General features: G+C 35.5%; 1 protein-coding gene across 11 annotated transcripts in view; it reads left to right on the forward strand.

Moving 5' to 3' along the window:
- LOC141551272 (phospholipid-transporting ATPase ABCA3-like) overlaps positions 1-20,695 on the forward strand; it is a 249,925-nt gene that overhangs the window by 184,146 nt on the left and 45,084 nt on the right. For 10 of the 11 annotated variants that reach the window (XR_012484816.1, XR_012484817.1, XM_074282726.1 and 7 more), the window contains 3 exons: positions 2,807-2,905; positions 11,923-12,085; positions 13,539-13,842. Coding sequence is in view for 9 of the 11 variants with exons in the window: in XM_074282726.1 (XP_074138827.1) it covers positions 2,807-2,905; positions 11,923-12,085; positions 13,539-13,842 (566 nt within the window). In the remaining 2 variants the exon portion in view is untranslated. The remainder of the gene's footprint in view (positions 1-2,806; positions 2,906-11,922; positions 12,086-13,538; positions 13,843-20,695) is intronic. The other variant, XM_074282728.1, reaches the window with a different exon arrangement.

Raw genomic sequence — 20,695 nt, forward strand, 5'->3', positions numbered from 1 at the left:
ATGAAAAACAAAAGCATCCTCATAGCCACAAAGATTATTTCTTCAAAGAACGCATAGGATTATCAAAGTAATCTATATGAGGTTTGTGAGGGAAGAGAGACTACTGAGGGTGGGAAGGCAAGGAGAAGCGAAGGCAAGGTTTTGCAGAGTTAAGGAGGAGTTAAGGAGGCTCCTAATTGAGAAAGAACTCATATGTACATTATGTCTACTTCAAACTGCATGAATGGAATACAAAACCTGGGATATACTAATGCAGTAAATGAAAGTGTTTTCTCACAAAGGTTACTTGGGCAAGTAATGTGTGCCTGCTCAGGGGAAGAAAAAGTCCCTTATTTTCAGGGTACTTAGTGATTCCTGGATGCTTGGGCAAGCCTTGGTCGTGTTGACAAGAGAGCAATCCCAGGAAGATGGCCTTCCTTTGACAATGGGAACAGGGTGGGGTCCATAGAGCTCATATCATGTACCATGTCAGAAAATTAGGTTTTATTTTTATTCAGTCCTGTCTGACTCTTCATGACCCTTTTTAGAGTTTTCTTGGCACAGACACTGGAATCTGCCATTTCCTTCTCCCATTCATTTTACAGATGAGGAAACTGAGACAAAGAGGGTGAAGTGATTTGAGCATTGTCACACAGCTAGTAAGTGTGCAAGACCAGATTTGAACACAGGAAAATGAGACTTTCTGACTCTGGTTCGGGCACTTCATCTGCTAATGGGATTGGCATTGCCCTTACCTTGCACCTTACTCTTTGGAAAACTTGTCCATCAACAAGAGAAGTTTTGCCCACCAACAAAAGCTGTTTTTTTTTTTCGTTTTTTTAAGACTTGGGGCATACATGATACTGTTTACTACTGTTTACAACCAGAGATCTTTGAAATATGTAGCATAATCCAGGCCATTTGCATCTGGCTGGGTGGGCAAACACATTCTGTTTTTCTGTTCCTTGTGTTTAATTGCCCACATAAAGAACTAACTTATAACTCTGCGACACCTGGTCCATAAACTAGTATAAATATGGAATCTCTTGTCTAGTTTGCTGCTGATCTCTTACAAACTAGGCCTACCTCACTGTTTTGTCTTAAAATCTGTCTTAATTGAGAACCAACTTGGTCCCTAAAATTATTTTCCTGAGCAATCCTGATTGATCCTGACCCTGACAAATCCTGACCAATCCTCTTCATGTCCTGTACTACCTAGCTGCCCCTAAAAAAAACAATGTTGTGTTCATTCAAATACAAAAGAAAGACAGTTCCTGTCTTATGTTGTAATAAGAGATAATACATACAGGAGAATAGTGGTCAGAAACAGTCATTTGGTTTGAAAAGTCACAGGAATTTTGAGAAGAGCAACAAGAAAGTAGCTTGGTTTGCCTCCACTAGTAGCAATAGTATTGATTTGGAAAGAAAGAAAAAGAAAAAAATAGAGAAAGTGTAAAACACAGATAATATACTTTTGTCCTGACATGTTCATATTTTGCTGCTGTCACAAAACATCATTCCAGACAGGGAATGAGTAATATTTTCACTTTCTGGAGTCTGACTACTTGTTGTGATAGTCAGTGTCTGTCTCATTCTCATTCTCCCTGCTTACCCTCCACTTCCTCCTCCTTCTTTCTCCCCTTTCCTCTTCAAAAAATCACAGAAGCAAAAGATATATTCCTTGAATTACATCACCAAGTGAATAGGAGTATTTGCAATTAGAAAATTAACTCATTGAAAATTACTTTTACTAAATCAGAAATTTCCCTGGGGAAAAAATGGAGAAAGCTAATCACTTCTACACAGAGAAAAAAAAACACTAAATTTTCAGAACAGGCTAATTATTTTGTGAAGTAGTATCAAGCAACTGGTCACCAAAAATGTATTAAATACTTAAAAGGAATGTACATTCTAATGAAGAAGACAACATGCAAAATAACTACATATAACATAAAGTAGAAAGGAAAAATTATTTCAGAGGGAAGACAATAGAAGTAAGGATGTGGGGATATGAGAGCAACCTAAAATGACTTGTAAAAGGTAGGATTTTAATTAACTCTCTTAAGAAATCCAGGGAAGACAGGAAGTGAAGAAAGAGAGAGCATTTCAGGATAGCAGTGAAAATGCACTGAGTTGGGATCAGAGTGAGAATAGCAAGAAGGCTTGTGTTGCTTTACTAAAGATTTCTTGGAATAAAATGTAAGAAGACTGGAGAAGAAAGAAGGTTCAGGCTGTAGAGGATTTTAAATGCCAGAAAGCATCTCAAATTGACTCTGAAGATAATAGAAATTCAGTATATTGCGGGTTGGAGAGAGGATGGGGGACATTCAGTGAGGATGGGGCAGCAGGGTGAGATCTTTACTTTAGACAGTTGAATGGAAAGTGGGTTGAAAGAAGAACTACTAGAAAGTTTTGATATAAAGTCTAGCCCATTCTTCAGACTATATTGTTGATTTATCTGAGGCATGAATTTTCCTCAGAGAAACTATTTCACCCCTTTGGGATGAGCTTTGCTGGCTTTCATCAGCTTGTACAGTTGCCATTGAACCAGAATAATAGAATAATCTATTGAATATAGAATTTTTTTTCATTTCAGAAAATAGTCTCATTGTACTTTGCCTCAAACTGACATCCCTTTCCCACATCAAAAATTCCCCGAATGAGTTATGCTTGTCACCTCCTTATATTTCTTAAAATAACCATATAAATTTCTTATGAAGTGATTGCTTCCCATCCTAGAATAAAAATATTTGAGGCCCCAAAATATTAAAATACTACCTTTAAAAAAGGCTCTTTTTAGTTTTCCCCCTTTTTAAATCTCTTCCAGATTTCAAGCTTTGTTTGAAGAATTGGAAGAGAGACAAGCAGAGCTGGGCATCTCTAGCTTTGGGGCTTCTGTCACCACTATGGAAGAAGTCTTCCTTAGGTGAGTAAAGCGATAATTCTGGACACTTTTTGCATTACTAAGGAGGAAATGGTGGAATGATGTAAAGTTTCAGAAGTGGGAATTACAATTGGTTCCAGAACTCTAGAATTCTCTACAAGAGATTCTAAAGGCAATAATGAAAAAGTATTTAAACACTACAAAATTAATAAACTAGTGGGAGAATCAATAAATGCAATTGATAATAACTGTACCCAAGGGGAAAAAATGAAATAAGTAATAGACCTGTTGAGTTAGGTTATCAGGAAGATTTCTTCTATCAAATCATTTGAATGGCAGGTCAACATCCTAATTTTGTTCCCTCTGTCTAAAATGTCGATAGTGTAAGTGCTCAGTAAATGTTGATATAAACTCTTTCATGTTTTTTCTTGGGCTTTCACTAAGATACAGCAAACCTTTATCAGTCTTCCTATGGACTTTTTTATTTCTTTAATCTTTTAATTTTATTCTAATGTTTGCATTTTCTTGCATGTTCAGAAACTGAACATGATGATTTGGGGGAAACTCCTTGCTCAATGAAAATGATAAATTTTAATGTATTGTGTCTCTATTAAACACTATTTTACTATAAGTGACAAAAGGTTTTCTTCTTCCTCCAAAATTTAACAGGACATGGAAAAGGATAATGGAACACTTCTTCTTACTCCCCCCTTTTCAGATAAATGGTTTAAAAATGTAATTATGGCAGAAATTAGATATGGATCCACACTTAACACCATATACCAAAATAAGATCAAAGTGGGTCTATGAGTTAGGCATAAAGAATGAGATCATAAATAGATTAGAGGAACAGAGAATAGTCTACCTCTCAGACCTATGGAGGAGGAAGGAATTTATGACCAGACGAAAACTAGAGATCATTATTGATCACAAAATAGAAAATTTTGATTACATCAAACTAAAAAGTTTCTGAATAAACAATACTAATGCAAACAAGATTAGAAGGGAAGTAACAAATTGGGAAAATATTTTTACAGTTAAAGATTCTGATAAAGGTCTCATTTCCAAAATATATAGAGAACTGACCATAATTTATAAGAAATCAAACCATTCTCCAATTGATAAATGAAGGATATGAACAGACAATTCTCAGATGATGAGATTAAAACTATTTCCACTCATATGAAAGAGTGTTCCAAATCACTACTGATCAGAGAAATGCAAATTAAGACAACTCTGAGATCCCACTTCACACCTGTCAGATTGGCTAAGATGACAGGAACAAATAACGATGAATGTTGGAGGGGCTGTGGGAAAACTGGGACACTGATGCATTGTTGGTGGAATTGTGAAAGAATCCAACCATTCTGGAGAGCAATTTGGAACTATGCCCAAAAAGTTATCAAACTGTGCATACCCTTTGATCCAGCAGTACTACTACTGGGCTTATATCCCAAAGAAATACTAAAGAAGGGAAAGGGACCTGTATGTGCCAAAATGTTTGTGGCAGCTCTTTTCGTAGTGACTAGAAACTGGAAAATGAATGGATGTCCATCAATTGGAGAATGGTTGGGTAAATTGTGGTATATGAATGTTATGGAATATTATTGTTCTGTAAGAAATGACCAGCAGGATGAATTCAGAGAGGCTTAGAGAGACATCAACTGATACTGAGTGAAATGAATAGAACCAGAAGACACTTCAACTACAATGCTGTATGAGGATGTATTCTGATGGAAGTGGAAATCTTCAACATAAAGAAGATCCAACTCACTTCCAGTTGATCAATGATGGACAGAAATAACTACACCCAGAGAAGGAACACTGGGAAGTGAATGTAAATTGTTAGCACTACTGTCTTTCTACCCAGGTTACTTATACCTTCGGAATCCAATTCTTAATGTGCAACAAGAAAATTGGATTTTAACACATATATTATATCTAGGTTATACTGTAACACATGTAAAATGTATGGGATTGCCTGTCATCTAGGGGAGGGAGTAGAGGGAGGAAGGGGAAAATTTGGAAAAATGAATACAAGGGATAATGTTATAAAAAAATTACTCATGCATATATACGATCATAAAAAAATTTATAATTATAAAATTTTTAAAAATTATATTAAAAAAAATAAAAAATTAAAATGTAATTGCTGTCATTTATGACTGAAGACAAAGCCTCCAAGTGGCATTATTCCTTAGTCAATTATGACTCAAAGAACTTTATTTTTTAAAATCACTTTAACATCAGCACAACATTGGAGCACCTACACATACAGAAGTAAAAAAGAGGGATTTTTTTAAGCTTCATTTTTTAAAACACAGTAACAAACTTAAAGATTTCATTATCCAAGAATTTTCCATGGGAATTTCTCTTCCCTGCCTCCCATTTCTTTCTTTTTTTTTTTTAAATAATTTAACAGTTTTTATTTACCAGATATATGCTTGGGTAATTTTACAACTTTGGCAATTGTCAAACCTTTTATTCAAATTTTTCCCCTCCTCTCCCCCCCAGATGGCAGGTTGATCAATAATATATGTTCAATATGTTAAAGTATAAATTAAATACAATATATGTATACATGTCCAAAAACTTGTTTTGCTGTACAAAAAGAATTGGACTTTGAAATAGTGTATAATTAGCCTGTGAAGGAAATGCAAAATGCAGGCGGACAAAAATAGAGGGATTGGGAATTCTACGTAGTGGTTCATAGCCATCTCCCAGAATTATTTTGCTGGGTGTAGCTGGTTCAGTTCATTACTGCTCTATTGCAACTGATTTGGTTCATCTCATTATTTAAAATGGCCATATCCATCAGAATTGATCATCATATAGTATTGTTGTTGAAGTGTACAGCGATCTCCTGGTCCTGCTCATTTCACTCAGCATCAGTTCCTGTAAGTCTCTCCAGGACTTTCTGAAATCATCCTGTTGGTCATTTCTTACAGAACCATAATATTCCATAATCTTCATATACCACAATTTATTCAGCCATTCTCCAGTTGATGGGCAACCACTTAGTTTCCACTTTCTGGCCACTACAAAGAGGGTTTCCACAAACATTTTGGCACACACAGCTCCCTTTCCCCTCTTTAGTATTTCTTTGGGATATAAGCCCAGTAGTAGCGCTGCTGGGTCAAAGGGTATGCACAGTTTGATAACTTTTTGGGCATAGTTCCAAATCGCTCTCCAGAATGGCTGGATTCTTTCACAACTCCACCAACAATGTATCAGTGTCCCAGTTTTCCCACATCCCCTCCAACATTCATCATTATTTGTTCCTGTCATCTTAGCCAATCTGATAGGTGTGTAGTGGGATCTCAGAGTTGTCTTAATTTGCATTTCTCTGATCAGTAGTGATTTGGAACACTCTTTCATGTGAGTGGATATAGTTTCAATTTCATCATCTGAGAATTGTCTGTTCATATCCTTTGACCATTTATCAATTGGAGAATGGCTTGATTTCTTATAAATCAGAGTCAATTCTCTATATATTTTGGAAATTAAGCCTTTATCGGAACCTTTGACTATAAAAATGTTTTTCCAGTTTGTTATTTCTCTTCTAATCTTATCTGCATTAGTTTTATTTGTACAAAAACTTTTCAATTCAATATAATCAAAGTTTTCTACTTTGTGATCAATAATGATCTCTAGTTCTTCTTTGAACATAAATTCATTCCTCTTCCACAGGTCTGAGAGATAAACTATCCCATGTTCCTCTAATTTATTTATAATCTCATTCTTTATGCCTCTGTTATGAACCCATTTTGACCTGACCTTGGTATACAGTATTAAGTGTGGGTCAATGCCTAGTTTCTGCCATATAAATTTCTAATTTTCCCAGCAGTTTTTGTCAAACATTGAGTTCTTATCCCAAAGGCTGGGGTCCTTGAGTTTGTCAAACACTAGGTTATTAAAGTTATTGATTATTTTGTCCTTTAGACCTAACCTATTCCACTGATCAACTAGTCTATTTCTTAGCCAATACCAAATGGTTTTGGTAACTGCTGCTTTATAATATCATTTTAGATCTAGTACAGCTACCTGCCTCCCATTTCTTATCATTTTCTTGAAGTTCCATTCTGGAGACAGGTCATGGGAAGAATTCCTCCTCCCACAGTTGCTACGTCTCTTTGTTCTGTGTCACCCATCCTAATCATTTACTGTAGGACATTTACTGTAGCTCTGCTGGATATACAAACACTTCCTAGATACCAACTAGACATTTTAGTCATAGTTATACTTTGCCCAATCACCTTACCTCTTCTATCTTTATTGTCTTGTTCAACTGGCGGTTCTCATGTCCTGTTTAATATAGAAGAGAGACATAAGTAAACACTGGTGGTTTCAGAAAAATATGGCAAGACCTATGTGAACTGATGCAAAGTGAAAGGAGAACATTGTGCACAGTAACAGTAATATCATAATGGTGATCAACTGTTAAAAGATTTGACTACTTTGATCAATACAATGAACCAAGACATTTTCAAAGAACTCATGATGAAAAAATGAAATCTAATTCCAGAGAGTCAACTGATGAACTATGAATATAAATTGAAGTATAATTTTCTCAACTTTTTTTGCTTCTTTGTGATATGGCTAATATGGAAATTATTTTGCATGATTTCACATGAATAATTGATAGCATGTTGTTTACCTTCTCAAAGAAAGGAGGGAATTAATCTGGAATTCAAAATTGATTTAAAAAAAGAATGTTAAAAATGAATTAAGGGGGAAAGCCATTCTGGAAGCAACATAATCAGAAATCGTATTAAGGGATAACTTTATTAGATATCCCAAGAAGGAGGAAATGCCAAAAGAATGGAAAAAATTAGGGGTAATAATATCAGTAAAGATATAATTGATTACACCAATAACTACCAACCTATGTGTCTTTCTAATTTTTATATATGTATTCAAGTTATCTTTGATGATTCTCTCTAGTAGATCATATCTTTTTAATCACAAAAATGGAGCAAAAGATACAGCGAACACAGTGTACACACTCATAATAGATTTGACAGAGCAAAAAGGCAGCCTGGCATCATATTTAATGGCACATAATTATTACTTAATAAATACTCATTGATTGATCAATATGTATTATCAGTATGTATTACAATCAATACAATTATAATTTATCAATATGCATTACAATAATGTCTTAATAAATGCAACCATAGAAGTAATTGTTCAATAATCCTCTGATTATCCTTGTCAAACAAGGCAAAAAAGTGGGAAATACATGCTTGTCAAAGTTGTTCACCATGGTCATTGAAGGTGTACTATATAAAGTGTTCTGCCTGCCTGATCTAAATAGCCTCCCTTCAAATATTTGAAGGCCCAATGGCCTATGCACCCATCCTTAAATGCGCTAATACATAGCTAATAAATTTGCTGTCATCTTAGACCCCTTTTTTCTTTTATGCTTTCCATATATGGAACTCACAAAATCTTACCATATTGGAAAACACATTTCTGCCACTATTGGGAACTGTTCTTTTCTTAATCTCTTAATGTAGTAGGCCATTAAGAATAGGTATATTCTGTATGGAACTACCTGCTATCTAGGGGAGGGGGTAGAGGGAAGGAGGGGAAAAGTTGAAACAGAAGTTTTTGCAAAAGTCAATGTTGAAAAATTATCCATGTATATGTTTTGTCAATAAAAAGCTATAATAAAAAAGTTATGAAGTAATCTAGGCAGCATCTAAAACAAACAAACAAACAAACAAACAAAAGATTAGGTATGTTCCTTGAGGAAACTACCACTTTTGAAAAGCATAATGAAAAAGATGCTAAACTTAGAATCAGGAAAGTCTGTGTTCAAATCCTTTCTGCATTAAGAATGGCAATAATAATAACTACTACCACTACTTCCATTTCCACCACCATCACTACCACTACTATTACTACCAGCACTCAGTAGCTTCTTTAAGATTCACTCCATCTGCCTCTATCATCTTAATTCTCACTGCAATATCCTATCTTTCTTTTTCAAGGTCTATGGCTAGTTTACAACCTTTCTTTCTACCCTTACCCTTGTCGACATGATGATGAAGTATTCTAATTGATGTCCCCTCAGACACACCAGAATCCCAGTTTATTAACTTCCCCAATTCTCATGATCTATATCTTCATGCCATATTAATCAAGATGTTCAACTCTTTTCTCATTGTTATTATTGTTGTATTCTGCTGTTGATATAGTATACTATCTCAAATCATAACTCCTACCCTCTCATATAAAATCCTAATTTTCATTTCTTTTGATTTGTTCACCCTTTTGTAAAATCAAGTCAATGTGCATCTCCCCTTTGCCCTTGACCAGTGAGGGAAACAATGAGTGACAATGCATCCAGTGTTGGAATGGGTGATCGGAGAGGTTGCCATAAGAAGGGAGTCGGGTCTCAGTGAGAATTAGAAAACTAAAGGACTGACTGAGAAAGAAAAACACCGACTATCAAAGCAAGTTTGGTTGCCTGTAGGAATAGCCATACAAAAAAGTACCTTAAAAAGCCAAAAGTACAAAAAGACAACCAAAGAGAAAAAAAGGAGCTGTTAGAAAAGTAGGTGGGAAAACCAGGCAGAACATCCTGTAAAGGATCTAAAAGAATGTGTCCCTACATTTCTTATCTTGTTTTTGATGCTGAGAAATCCTGGATTTCTGTTTCTTTGAGTATCCTTTTTCAGGTTCATTAACAATGTTATTTTCTATAGAAATGCTTGTTTCTTTTAGGTTTAAGGAAGATGATGCAGTCTTCATATATAAAGAATATGGAAAATGATTCATACATTCCAAAAGTATTTATTTACAACTTAGATGTTATTATGTTGTCTTAGGTACCATCTAATTCTGTACATATTCTCTTATTTTAGTGACCGTGCTAAGTAGTCTTTTCATTTAATAGTTTTTGCATTGCCTTGAATCACATTCTCTGAATTAAAATTAAATTTGGCTATAGATTATAGGGAAAAGTATTTATCTTTATGTCAATATATTGATAAAGGCTAGGCATGAAAGTTGATAAGCAAAGCAGCAGTCTTTGAATAACTTCTCAGCAAAGACCCATTTGTTCTAGCTGATTAGTAATGGAGAACCTCTTCACAAATTCTGTCTTTCTCCACATCATTTGCATTAGTCTCTTTGGACCTATAATATATATCAGGCCTCCTTATTTTCTTTTACTTTCAACCTCTTTTCACCCAAGAATTTTTTATGTGATCCTGTGTATATAAATATACACAGAGACCCAATGAAATCTGGCAAATGGATGTGACCCATTATAAATCTTTTGGTCGTCTATCTTTTATCCATGTAGTGGTAGACACCTTTTCAGGATTCACATTTGCAATGGCAGCAGCAAAAGAGACAGCCCGAGTGGTCACTGAATTCCTTATACAAGCTTTTGCAATTATGGGTGTGCCACAAGCAATAAAAACAGACAATGGACCTGCATATACGTCCAAACATTTTACACACTTTTGTGCACAGTATAAGATTTTACATACCACGGGCATACCCTTTAATCCTCAAGGGCAGGCAATAGTAGAGAGAAGAAACAGAGATATTAAGACACTCCTCCAAAAACAAAAGAAAGGGGGAGCCACAGGTAACCCTAGAGAACTTCTAAATTTAGTTCTCTATACCATTAATTTTCTAATTTTTGACAAAGATGCACTGGCTCCGGCAGACAGGTTTTATAACACACCAGAAGGGCAGTGTCCAGTGCGAGCAGCTCCACTGTCCTTAGATAATCGCCAGGTGATGTGGAGAGATCCAGAAAGTGGTGAATGGAAGGGACCAGATAGGTTAACTGCCTGGGGGAGAGGGTTTGCTTGTATTTCTTCAGCAGGAGAAGGAATCAGATGGGTGCCAACAAGTCATATTCGCCTTGTCCATCAGAGAAAGACAGAAAAAGAGAAAGGCCTCAAAATAAAGGAGAAGATCTAAGAAACATCTGACACTGAAAGATCATGGATAATAAGAAGACTGTTAAAGAACTTTAAAACCAGCAGGAATCATTGGACTTCCTCACACAAGATGAGACTAATGGACAATGGACTTATGGACATTTATAAATTTTCAATTTATGATTATTTGATTATGATTATGTTATATACTTCTAGCATGTGTTACATTACTATGTTACTATGTGCTTATGTAATTTATATAATTATCTGTAATACTTCCCATATTGATGGATTTATGTTTCAAGGTCATTTATGTAATTATCTGTAATACTTCCCATATTGATGGATTTATGTTTCAAGGTCATGACTGTCCTATGTTCTAAATCAAAAGAAAGGGGGAGATGTTAGGATTAATAAGTGAGAACTGAGGTTGTCTGGATAGTGACAAGGTGAGAACTCAGGTTGACTTGATAGAAGGAGCAAGCCCATTGGCTGAAGTGGTTCTTCCCAGAAGCCCTTGCATTATCCCACGCCCATTCTCTGGGAGTGATAAAAAGCAACAGTGGGCCTGGAAAGTGAGTCTACATGGAGAAGGATAAGAGCTGGAGGAGATTCAATAAGAAGACTCTGCATTGCATCAGGCTTGATGGGGCTCTATGCAGGAAGGGAAGTCACTTCTAAGGACAAGAGTTAACAGCAACTGCCTGGAGACAACAGTTCACTACAAGAAGAAGAATCTGTCTGAGAGATTTGAGTAGACACAGCAGATCTCTTCCCAGAGAGCGATCCGGCAGCTTCTGGAGACGACAGCTCGCTACATAAAGTAGTATACAAACCAAATATTTACTGATAATACATGATAATTTCACAATCTCCACAATCAGTTACATGATCCTACATAGTATGACTCACAGTTTAAGAATTTTTGATGTTTATCACTGTGAATTCAGCTTTAGATGTTGTTATCTGTCCCCACTGGCCCACCTTTGAACATGTGAGCCCCGTCTTTGTCCATCATGTCCTTCCTGGATGAGAGCCATGTTTTCAGAGGCTGTGTTGAAACGCAGTTTGATAAGAAACAGAGGCAGAAAAATAAACATCTCCCTATGTAAATAAATAAAATTAATTCCTTATGGTTTCTTAATCTAGGGTTAGCAAAGAAGTTGATTCCAGCATGGATCTCCAGGCCATCCATCTTCCTTCTATACCAGGCCTGCCTACTCTCAAATCAAAGAAGCACACAGATCTTCCTGCCTCCTTCAAGAAGAACACCTTTAAAAAATCAAACAACTTAGACGACAGACTCTCACAGGTTTGAGAAGCACTTGCATTTGTATACTATTCTGTGATTACAAATTGTTTTAAGCACAGCCATAAGAGGTAAATAATTTCAGCAAAGTCAAGTGAAGGAGATAATGGGAAAAGATGCTGAATTTGAAGTCATGTAGTCCGTTTACTTTCTTTGTGCCTCTTTGATCACCTTGCTTCTAGGTTTCTTCATCTGTGAAATGGATATGATAATGCAGGAACTTTGGGGGATTTTGAAGGTGCTGTATTTAGTGTGAATGAGCTACTATTAACATAGTACCAAAGATCATAATCATGGCTCTAACCAGCCAGCAGATGGAGTTGAAAGCAGAAGTAGTAAGGAAAAAGTGTCAATTTTCCTTTTCTTTCCGAAGAAGAGCTGGCATTTCTGTGGCCCTTTCTGTACAGAATCTCACTTTATCCTCACAACAACACATGAGAAATATGTACTGGTATTTTTATCCTCACTTTATAAAACAGTAAGCCGAGAGGATATTTGAATTGATAGCAATAAGAAATAGAGCCAGGACTCAAACTCTTTGACCCCAGATCTCGTGCTATCCATAAAAGTGAGAATTGGGTTCTTATAAACATATAGAAATGTTTATCTGTGAGAGACAGCTATCAGAGTGTTCTTTGCATTCTGGAATGCCTGGAAACACAGATGCATTTTATACGTAAGAGTAATCTGATTTGTGAGCAGCAGAGACAGAAAATATAGAGAGAGTTGTAAAATTCTTTTTTATCTTTTTGGAGATTATTCTTATTGTGAGAAGATCTCAGCTGATAAATTCAGCCTATTTGCTATTCATGAAATGGAGGTTGAACAGTAACTATTCATGGAGGAAGTAGAAGAAATCCTTGGTAAGTGGGCTACAACCTAAGATCTTTGTCAGCCCTCTGTCCATCCTGCATATAGCTCATTTACATATAATTACATGTTGTCTTCCTATTAGACAGTGAATTCCATGAGACGAGGGACTATCTTTTGCCTTTCTTTTCATCCCCAGCAGTGCTTAGCAAAGTTTGTTTAATGACTGATTGAAAAATTTTATGGTCTTGAGTTACAGTCTCTGAGTTTCAATTTTCTCATCTATAAAATGGGTATAAAAATAGACACTTTATCTATCCTGTAAAAGTATTGTGATATTTGCTGAGGTAAAATGTGTAAAGTACTTTACAGACTTTTTTTAAAAAAACCTTAAAGTACTATATAAATAGGAATTGTCACTTTATGAAACACTTTGTTCCAGTATGAACAGAATGCTCATGTTGTGACTTATTTGTTTACCTTTTCAAAATTATTCCTTTTTGATTATTATTCAGACTTTATATATCATATATTATCTTTCTACCATTAAGCTGCCACAGATCCATAAATTGCAAATAATTTGGAGTTGTTTCACATGTTTAGATCTATAGCCATTGTAATTCCTAATCTCTCCTCTGTCTTATAGTTGAAGCTTCATTGCCAGAAATTCTACGCCATGTTTATTAAGAAGGCATTATTCACTTGGCGCAACAAGAAGATGATGTTAACACAGGCATTGGTTCCTCTGATTTGTGTCATATTAACTATACACCTTTTAAAAATGAGTAGACAGGCATCGAAAAGACCCATGTTACGTTTGACTTTAAGCCAATATGGCCATACAATTGTGCCTTTCTTCATTCCTGCAACTTTGAGGCTGCATCCTAAACTCTCAGATCATGTTGCAAATGTTATTCAAGCTGAGGGACATATGCCAATGGAAAGTGTAGGTAAGAATCATATGAAAGGGGCCTGGTGGCATGTGAATATTTATGGCATCACAGGTTTTAGAGTTGCAGGGATCCTTAGAAATTAACAATTCCCTTATTTCACAGATGAGAAGAAAGACCTTGGCTTAGACAGGTAAAAGGACTGGCTTATAGTCATGCTAGGATTATATGGTAGAGCTGGGATTAAGACCAAGGTTTCCTGATTCTGGATTCAAACCCTGCATTCCACCACACTGTTACCTGAATCATTTCCAAGGAAACAATCACCCTGGATAAGTCCTTTGATCTTTCAGTGGCCCCAAGCAATTCTCCACTGCATACCTAATTTCCAAGACTCATCTATTACCAAATAGATCCTGAGACAGGAAGTTTCCTATAGACATGAAATCAGATATTCTGGACCCAAAGAAAAGTAATAATAGCACTATTATACCACAATCAGGCACAAAAACGTTTTTCAGAATAACAAACTCTAGGAAAGCAAAGTTGACAGCAAAGAGCATTGGAATGTTTTCTCCATGTATTCTAGTCTGAGGGTTTGAGGACCTAATGGAATCAGGAAAAATTATATATAACTATCCCATTCCTACAATTTATTAACAAATACTTACCAGCTGGACAATTTTGTTAAATCAATGACAGTACTAGAAAAATTCAAGACATCCCAGACATAAAAAATATACATATGTGAAGCCAAAGGATCTTGCAATCATATGTGACTGGACCAGAGGTGGTGAAACTAACAATAGGACTTCTGGTTCTCTTACTGATCTCTCTAAAGGACAAGTGTCCTTGTCTAACCTGTGGAACTCCCAAATCTCACCCAATCCTACTCAGACTTCAGTAAGCATAACAGAAGGGTCACGTTCAAAGGTTATTGGCAAAATGACCTTATACTTTTCCTCTTATATTCAGTAAACATTCCATTATTTTAAAAAAAAAGATTAGAAAAGATGCAGTTCATTAAGATCACTTACTATATTCACCATCTCTGACAATATACAACATTCCACACCTACAGCCCCCTATCTTTTCTATAAAGAAAGCAGTTATTGTATAGTAAGCATTGGTTCTAATTGCTCCACTTTGCATTAGTTTCTTATATTTTCCAAGGTTTATTTTTACAAAAGATAGTTATACTATTCATGTTTTATGTATAGACTTTCATATGTTGATTTTCCCTCAAATACTCTAGCTACCAGTTCCTAACTTTCATGAAATACTGCTCCACTCCGACTCAACCCCATATAGGGGTTGACTTTGTCGTCATAAAGAGGTGTTCTGTTTCCATCAAGAAATTCCTTTAACTATAATGTATCATTCCATCTCTCCTTATGCCCCATTTTTAAACTATTCCAAATCCTCTCCATATCTCTAGACCTCTAGTCTCTCTTTTCCTCAATATTAGCCTAGGCCACTAGTGATTTTACTCTCCGATTTTACTTTCCTCTCTTTTTAATTTTCATCCTATAGTTAACCAGTTTAGTATTATATTATTCCCTATTCTCTAATCACCCCTCTTTTCCTGTTTTCCTGTTCACCAAAGCATTGCTCCTACCTTCTATCTTGTGCTCCTGAGCAGATCTAGAAGTTATGCAACCATACTGATTTTAGGAATCCTACACAAAAATTTTATAATCTAATCTCAACTGCGATGCTATCAAATCTAAACTCAATGTGGGTTCCATAATATCTCTATGACCAGAAGTTTAGCCCCTTCATCCCTCTTGACACTTCTGCTGCTGCCTCTGCTGTCATAGTCTCAGGTGCCACAGCTGGTACTTCTTCCTGGCTATCTTCCATCCCCGGATTCAAACATAGACCTTTTTTTAGGTTTTCTCAAATTGCCCTGGAATGAAGAAAAAAAAGAGATACTGTCACTTGTTTTAATATCCCACTCAGAATTTGACTGGAGGCATTTTCAAAAAAGTTGTTTAGAGGGTTGTTTGGGAAAGCTAAAGTAGAAATGTTCTATTCTCTCCACCTTCTTGGTAGTATCTCCTTTTGCTTACTCATAAGTCCATCCTCAATTCCACTTTTAGGTCTTTGTGCAATAGCCAAATTCTACATCTCCCCTACCCCCACCTCTACCACCATCACTCTTGGATACTATGGTTGGGACCTGATTGTTCCTGACTAGAATTTTCCGGGATCTTAGCTCTGATTTCCGTCTCACTTGGCATGTCTACACTTGGAACATTGAGCAGTTTGAGCTCCACTATCTATCTTTCTACTGTATTTTCATAAAACTCAGAGTGTGTAGACTCTGGAGTATCCCAAGCGGAGTTCTGCAAACTTCAAACCTTCATCACTACCCCTAGCCATTCCAAGAACAGTGTCATTCTTGATCAAACAAGAGATAGAAAGCATTTAAAAAATTCAAAAAATATTATTTTTATTAAATTTTAAACGCTTTTGTACAAACACATGTGGTTGCAAGATCCTTTGGCTTCAGATATGTATTTTTTTATGTCTGGGATGTCTTGAATTTTTCTAGTACTTCCACCAAGATTGAAAGAAAACCAGAAAGCTAAGAAAAAAATCTTTACAACAAGTGTCTCTTCTAAAGGCCTTGTTTCTCAAATATGTAGAGAATTTAATCTCATAAGAATACAAGCCATTCCCCAATAGATAAATGGCCAAAACATATGAATAGGCAGTTATCAGATGAAGAAATTAAAGCTATAAGCATATGAAGAAGTGCTTTTTATTAGCTAAATGAAAATTAAAACAACTCTTGAGATCCTACCTCATACCTATAGATTCACCAATATGACAAAATAAAGGAAAATGATAAAGTGTTAGAAAGGATGTGGAAAAATTGGGATATTAATGCACTATTGGTAGAGTTGTGATCCATCCATTCTGGAGAGTAATTTGAAATTATGCCCAAAGGACAATCAAACTACGCATACTCTTTGATCTATCAATACTACTACTAGGTCTGTATCCGAAAGAGATAATAAAAAAGGGGAAATGATCTACATGGGCAAAAATATATCTAGCACATCTTTTGATAATGGCAAAACTATTATTCATAAACAGATAAAGAACTGATAGACTCAATGCAGATCAAAGCATGTTTTTTCCACTTTTTTCTTAATGTTTTTTTTTCCCTTTTTATCTGTTTCTTTTTTCACAACATGACTAATATGGAAATATGTTTTACCTTATAACACACATATAAACTAAATCAAACTACCTCCATTCTTCAGAAGATGAAAAAGACGGGAGGGAGAAAAGGAAGGAGAAAACTTTGGAACTCAAAATCTTATAAAAATGAATGCTAAAAATTTTCTTGTATCTGAGGGGGAGGGAAATAAAATACTATTTTAAAAAAGCGGTGTCAGTTGAATGATCAGAAGTCATACTTGCAGAGTGAGTTAAGAAGAGAATGATAGAAAAGGAATTGGAAACACCTAATATATGTGGCCTTTTCAAGGAGTTAAGCTACAAAAAAAAAAAAAAGGATCCTGAGATAAAGGAAAATAGTAAGTGGGGATTCATGGATTGAGTGAGTTTTTTTTAAGGATGGGAAAGAAATAAGCATGTTTGTAGGCAGCAAGTAAGCAACTTACCAGATAGGCAGAAACTGAAAATAAGATGATAGAAGGGGCAATTTGTTGGGGAAGACAGGATGGAATGGGAGGGGTTTGCATTGACAATAAGAACAACAACTTCTTCATATGAAACAGAGATGAAGGGAAGTATTTGGGGGAAGACATCTGAGTGATATGAGATAAGGAGAAAGAAAGATGAGACAGCTCTTGAAACATGGCTTTAGTTTTTTTTTTTCAATAAAATGAGAAGAATAAAATAAATAAAAGGAGAAAAAGGCTTAGGGAGACTTTGAAGAGGGGTGAAAAGGTTCAGAATAGCTCCTTTAGTGAGAAGGATAGTGAATTGAGCAAGGAAATATAAAAATCTTGCCTCCCGCAATATGGGCTCAGTTGAGATTATGGGACATAAATCTGTAGTGGATTTTGTTAAATAGTTAACACTTTTTCATGACTTTCTCCAGCTCTGTTAAGCAATATGTGGAAAACAAAGATAGTGGAAAGGTTGGGGTTTGGCAAAGTATGATCAGTAATAGGTTGAAGGAAAAGGGATTCCTTAGTTTTCAGAATTTCTATTTTTAAATTTTTATTTGGACCTTTTGCTTTTCTATTACTTTGTCATTTTTTAGAGCATGACTAGACTTAGTCCTTCACTGGTCTCTTTTATTAATGAATGGTTTTCAGATACAGATTTTTCCATCATGGTTTGGCTGTATTCTACGTGTTTTTGGCATATTGTCTCATTATGATTATTTTTCTGATAATATTGTTTACTGATTTTAAGATTTGTTCTTTTACCTATCCATAGTTTAGTATTAAAAGTGGTCATAAATTCATTCCTAGGATAAAAAGAATAATTGGGAGAGAGGAAATCCCATGAATTTTGCCATAAAAGTGTATGGAGAAAAGGGCCTTCTTTATCATATCTGTAAAATCTTTATGAAAGTAATCTATTCATACACTGAAGGCATATAACAATGAAAGCATGATAAAGAAATAAGTAGGATTTTTATTATTGTTTTTAACATTCATTTAAAATTTGTAAGTTCCAAATTTCTCCCTCCTTTCAGCTTCTCCCAATCCATTGAGAAGACAAGCAATATGATACCCATAATACACATGAAGAGTTATGTCAAATATATTTCCATAATAAAAGTGTATTATTACAAAAAATAAAGTAAAAAATACTTCTATTTGCATTCAGAGATCATCAGTTCTCTCTTTGGAAATGGATACCATTTTTCATGATGAGTTCTTTGGGATTGTCATGGGTCACTGTCTTGATCAGATTAGCAAAGTTTTCACAGTTAATTGTTATTACAATATTATTGTTACTGTATATAGTGTTCTCTTGATTCTGTGCACTTCACTCTGTATCAATTTCTTATAGGTCTTCCTAGGTTTTTCTGAACCTATTTCCCTCATCATATCTTACATCACAATATATTCTGTTTTGTTTGGCCATTTTGGAATACTTTGTATTCCATTGTTTAGCCATTCCCCAACTGGTGGGCATCTGTTTTGTGACAGTCTTCTGGTATAAGGGAGTCCCTTCTGGGAGGACATAGGGTTCTGTTTCCCCCAGTGTAAGTACAGCTATTAAGAGGTTAAGTAATTATCTGGGTTCTCATTTTATGTCTAATGAGAGGTCCGTGGACCAACCAGAGATATCAGGGAAGACAATCTCTTAATGAATTGGGATGCTGTAAATAACATGCAAAACAATAAGTTCCGTGCCAAGAATAATTGTAAGCATTGGAGAAGAGGGAGTCGGGAGAGAGAAAATGGAACCCAGTATACAACTAAGGCAAGCATATGAATATAGAACATAACTGAAGTAAGAGTAGTGCAGCACTGGGGAGTAGAGACCTGATTCTATTCAGCAGGAAGAAGTACCCTTTGAAAATGGGTGGCCTCTTTAGAGCTGGCTGATTTGTTTATCAGGAGTCAGGGCACACAAGGGATTTAGATCATCTCGGGGAGTTATTATCAGGAAAATAAGCTGGTGGTTGACAACATAATTATTTTTGGGCTTAGAACTGTACTAACCTTAGAAAAATGTTGTCGCTATTTTGCTATGAATATATTCTATAGGGAGAATATTAAGAAGCCTCCGATGAAGGTGAAATAAAAGAGCATAAAAACTGACTTGAAACTTAACATCAAAAAAAAAAAAATTAAGATCATGACAACTGTCCTCCATCATTCCTGGCAAATGGAGAAGAAACAGAAGCAGTGTCAGTTTTTATATTCTTGGCCTAAAAGATCACTGCAGACAACAACTGCAGTTATGAAATTAAAAGACACCTACTCCTTGGAAGAAAAGCTATGGCAAATCTGTTCAGCAAAGTAAAAAGCAGAGACATTGCCTTGCCAACAAAAGTCCATATAGTCAAAGCAACGGTTTTTCCAGTAGCAGTGTATGGCTGTGTATGGCTGTGAGAGCTGGAGAGTAAGAAAAGCTGAGTGCAGTAAAATTGATGCTTTCAAATTGTGGTACTACAGAAGATTTTTTGAGAGTCCCTTGGGCAGTAAGAAAATCATGTCAATCAATACTTGAAGAAATTTGACTGAAAGGTCAAATTCTGAAGCTAAAGCTTAAATATTGTGGCCACATAATGAGAAGAGCAGACTCATTGAAAAAGACCCTAATGTTGAGAAAGATTGAAGGCAAAAGGAAAAGGAGACAGAAGAGGATAAGATGAATAGATTGTGTCTTGAAAAAAATGAACATAAACTAGAACAGTCTTCAAGAGAGAGTGGAGGATCCTATAGTCCATGAAGAATCAGACATAAGTGAACAACTAAAACGACTCTCTGAAGGGGAAACCAGCATGATGATCTCAGAACTGTCAGACTTAATCATATGGCAGCAACCCATTAATTTTCTATTGCTATAAATATTTTTGTACAAATACGGCCTTTCCCTTTTTTCTTTGATCCCTTTGGGATACAAACTTGGTAATAGTAGTATTGGGTCAAACGACATGTACACTTTATATCCCTTTGAGTATAGTTCCAAATAGTTCTCCCATATGGTTGAACCAGTTCACAAGTCCACCAACAGTATATTAGTGTCCCCATTTGTCCACATCTTTTCTTTTTTCTGTCATATTAGCCAATCTAATTGGTATATGGTGGTACCTTAAAGCTGTTTTAATTTACATTTCTCTAATAATAATTTAGAGCATTTTATATGACTATTGATAAGCTTTAAGTTCTTCTTCTGAAAATAGCCTGTTCCTATACTGTGACAATTTGTCAAATAAGGAAGAATGACTCTTTTAAATAAAAAA

Source organism: Sminthopsis crassicaudata, chromosome 1, assembly GCF_048593235.1.
Source record: "Sminthopsis crassicaudata isolate SCR6 chromosome 1, ASM4859323v1, whole genome shotgun sequence".
Lineage (NCBI taxonomy): Eukaryota > Metazoa > Chordata > Mammalia > Dasyuromorphia > Dasyuridae > Sminthopsis > Sminthopsis crassicaudata.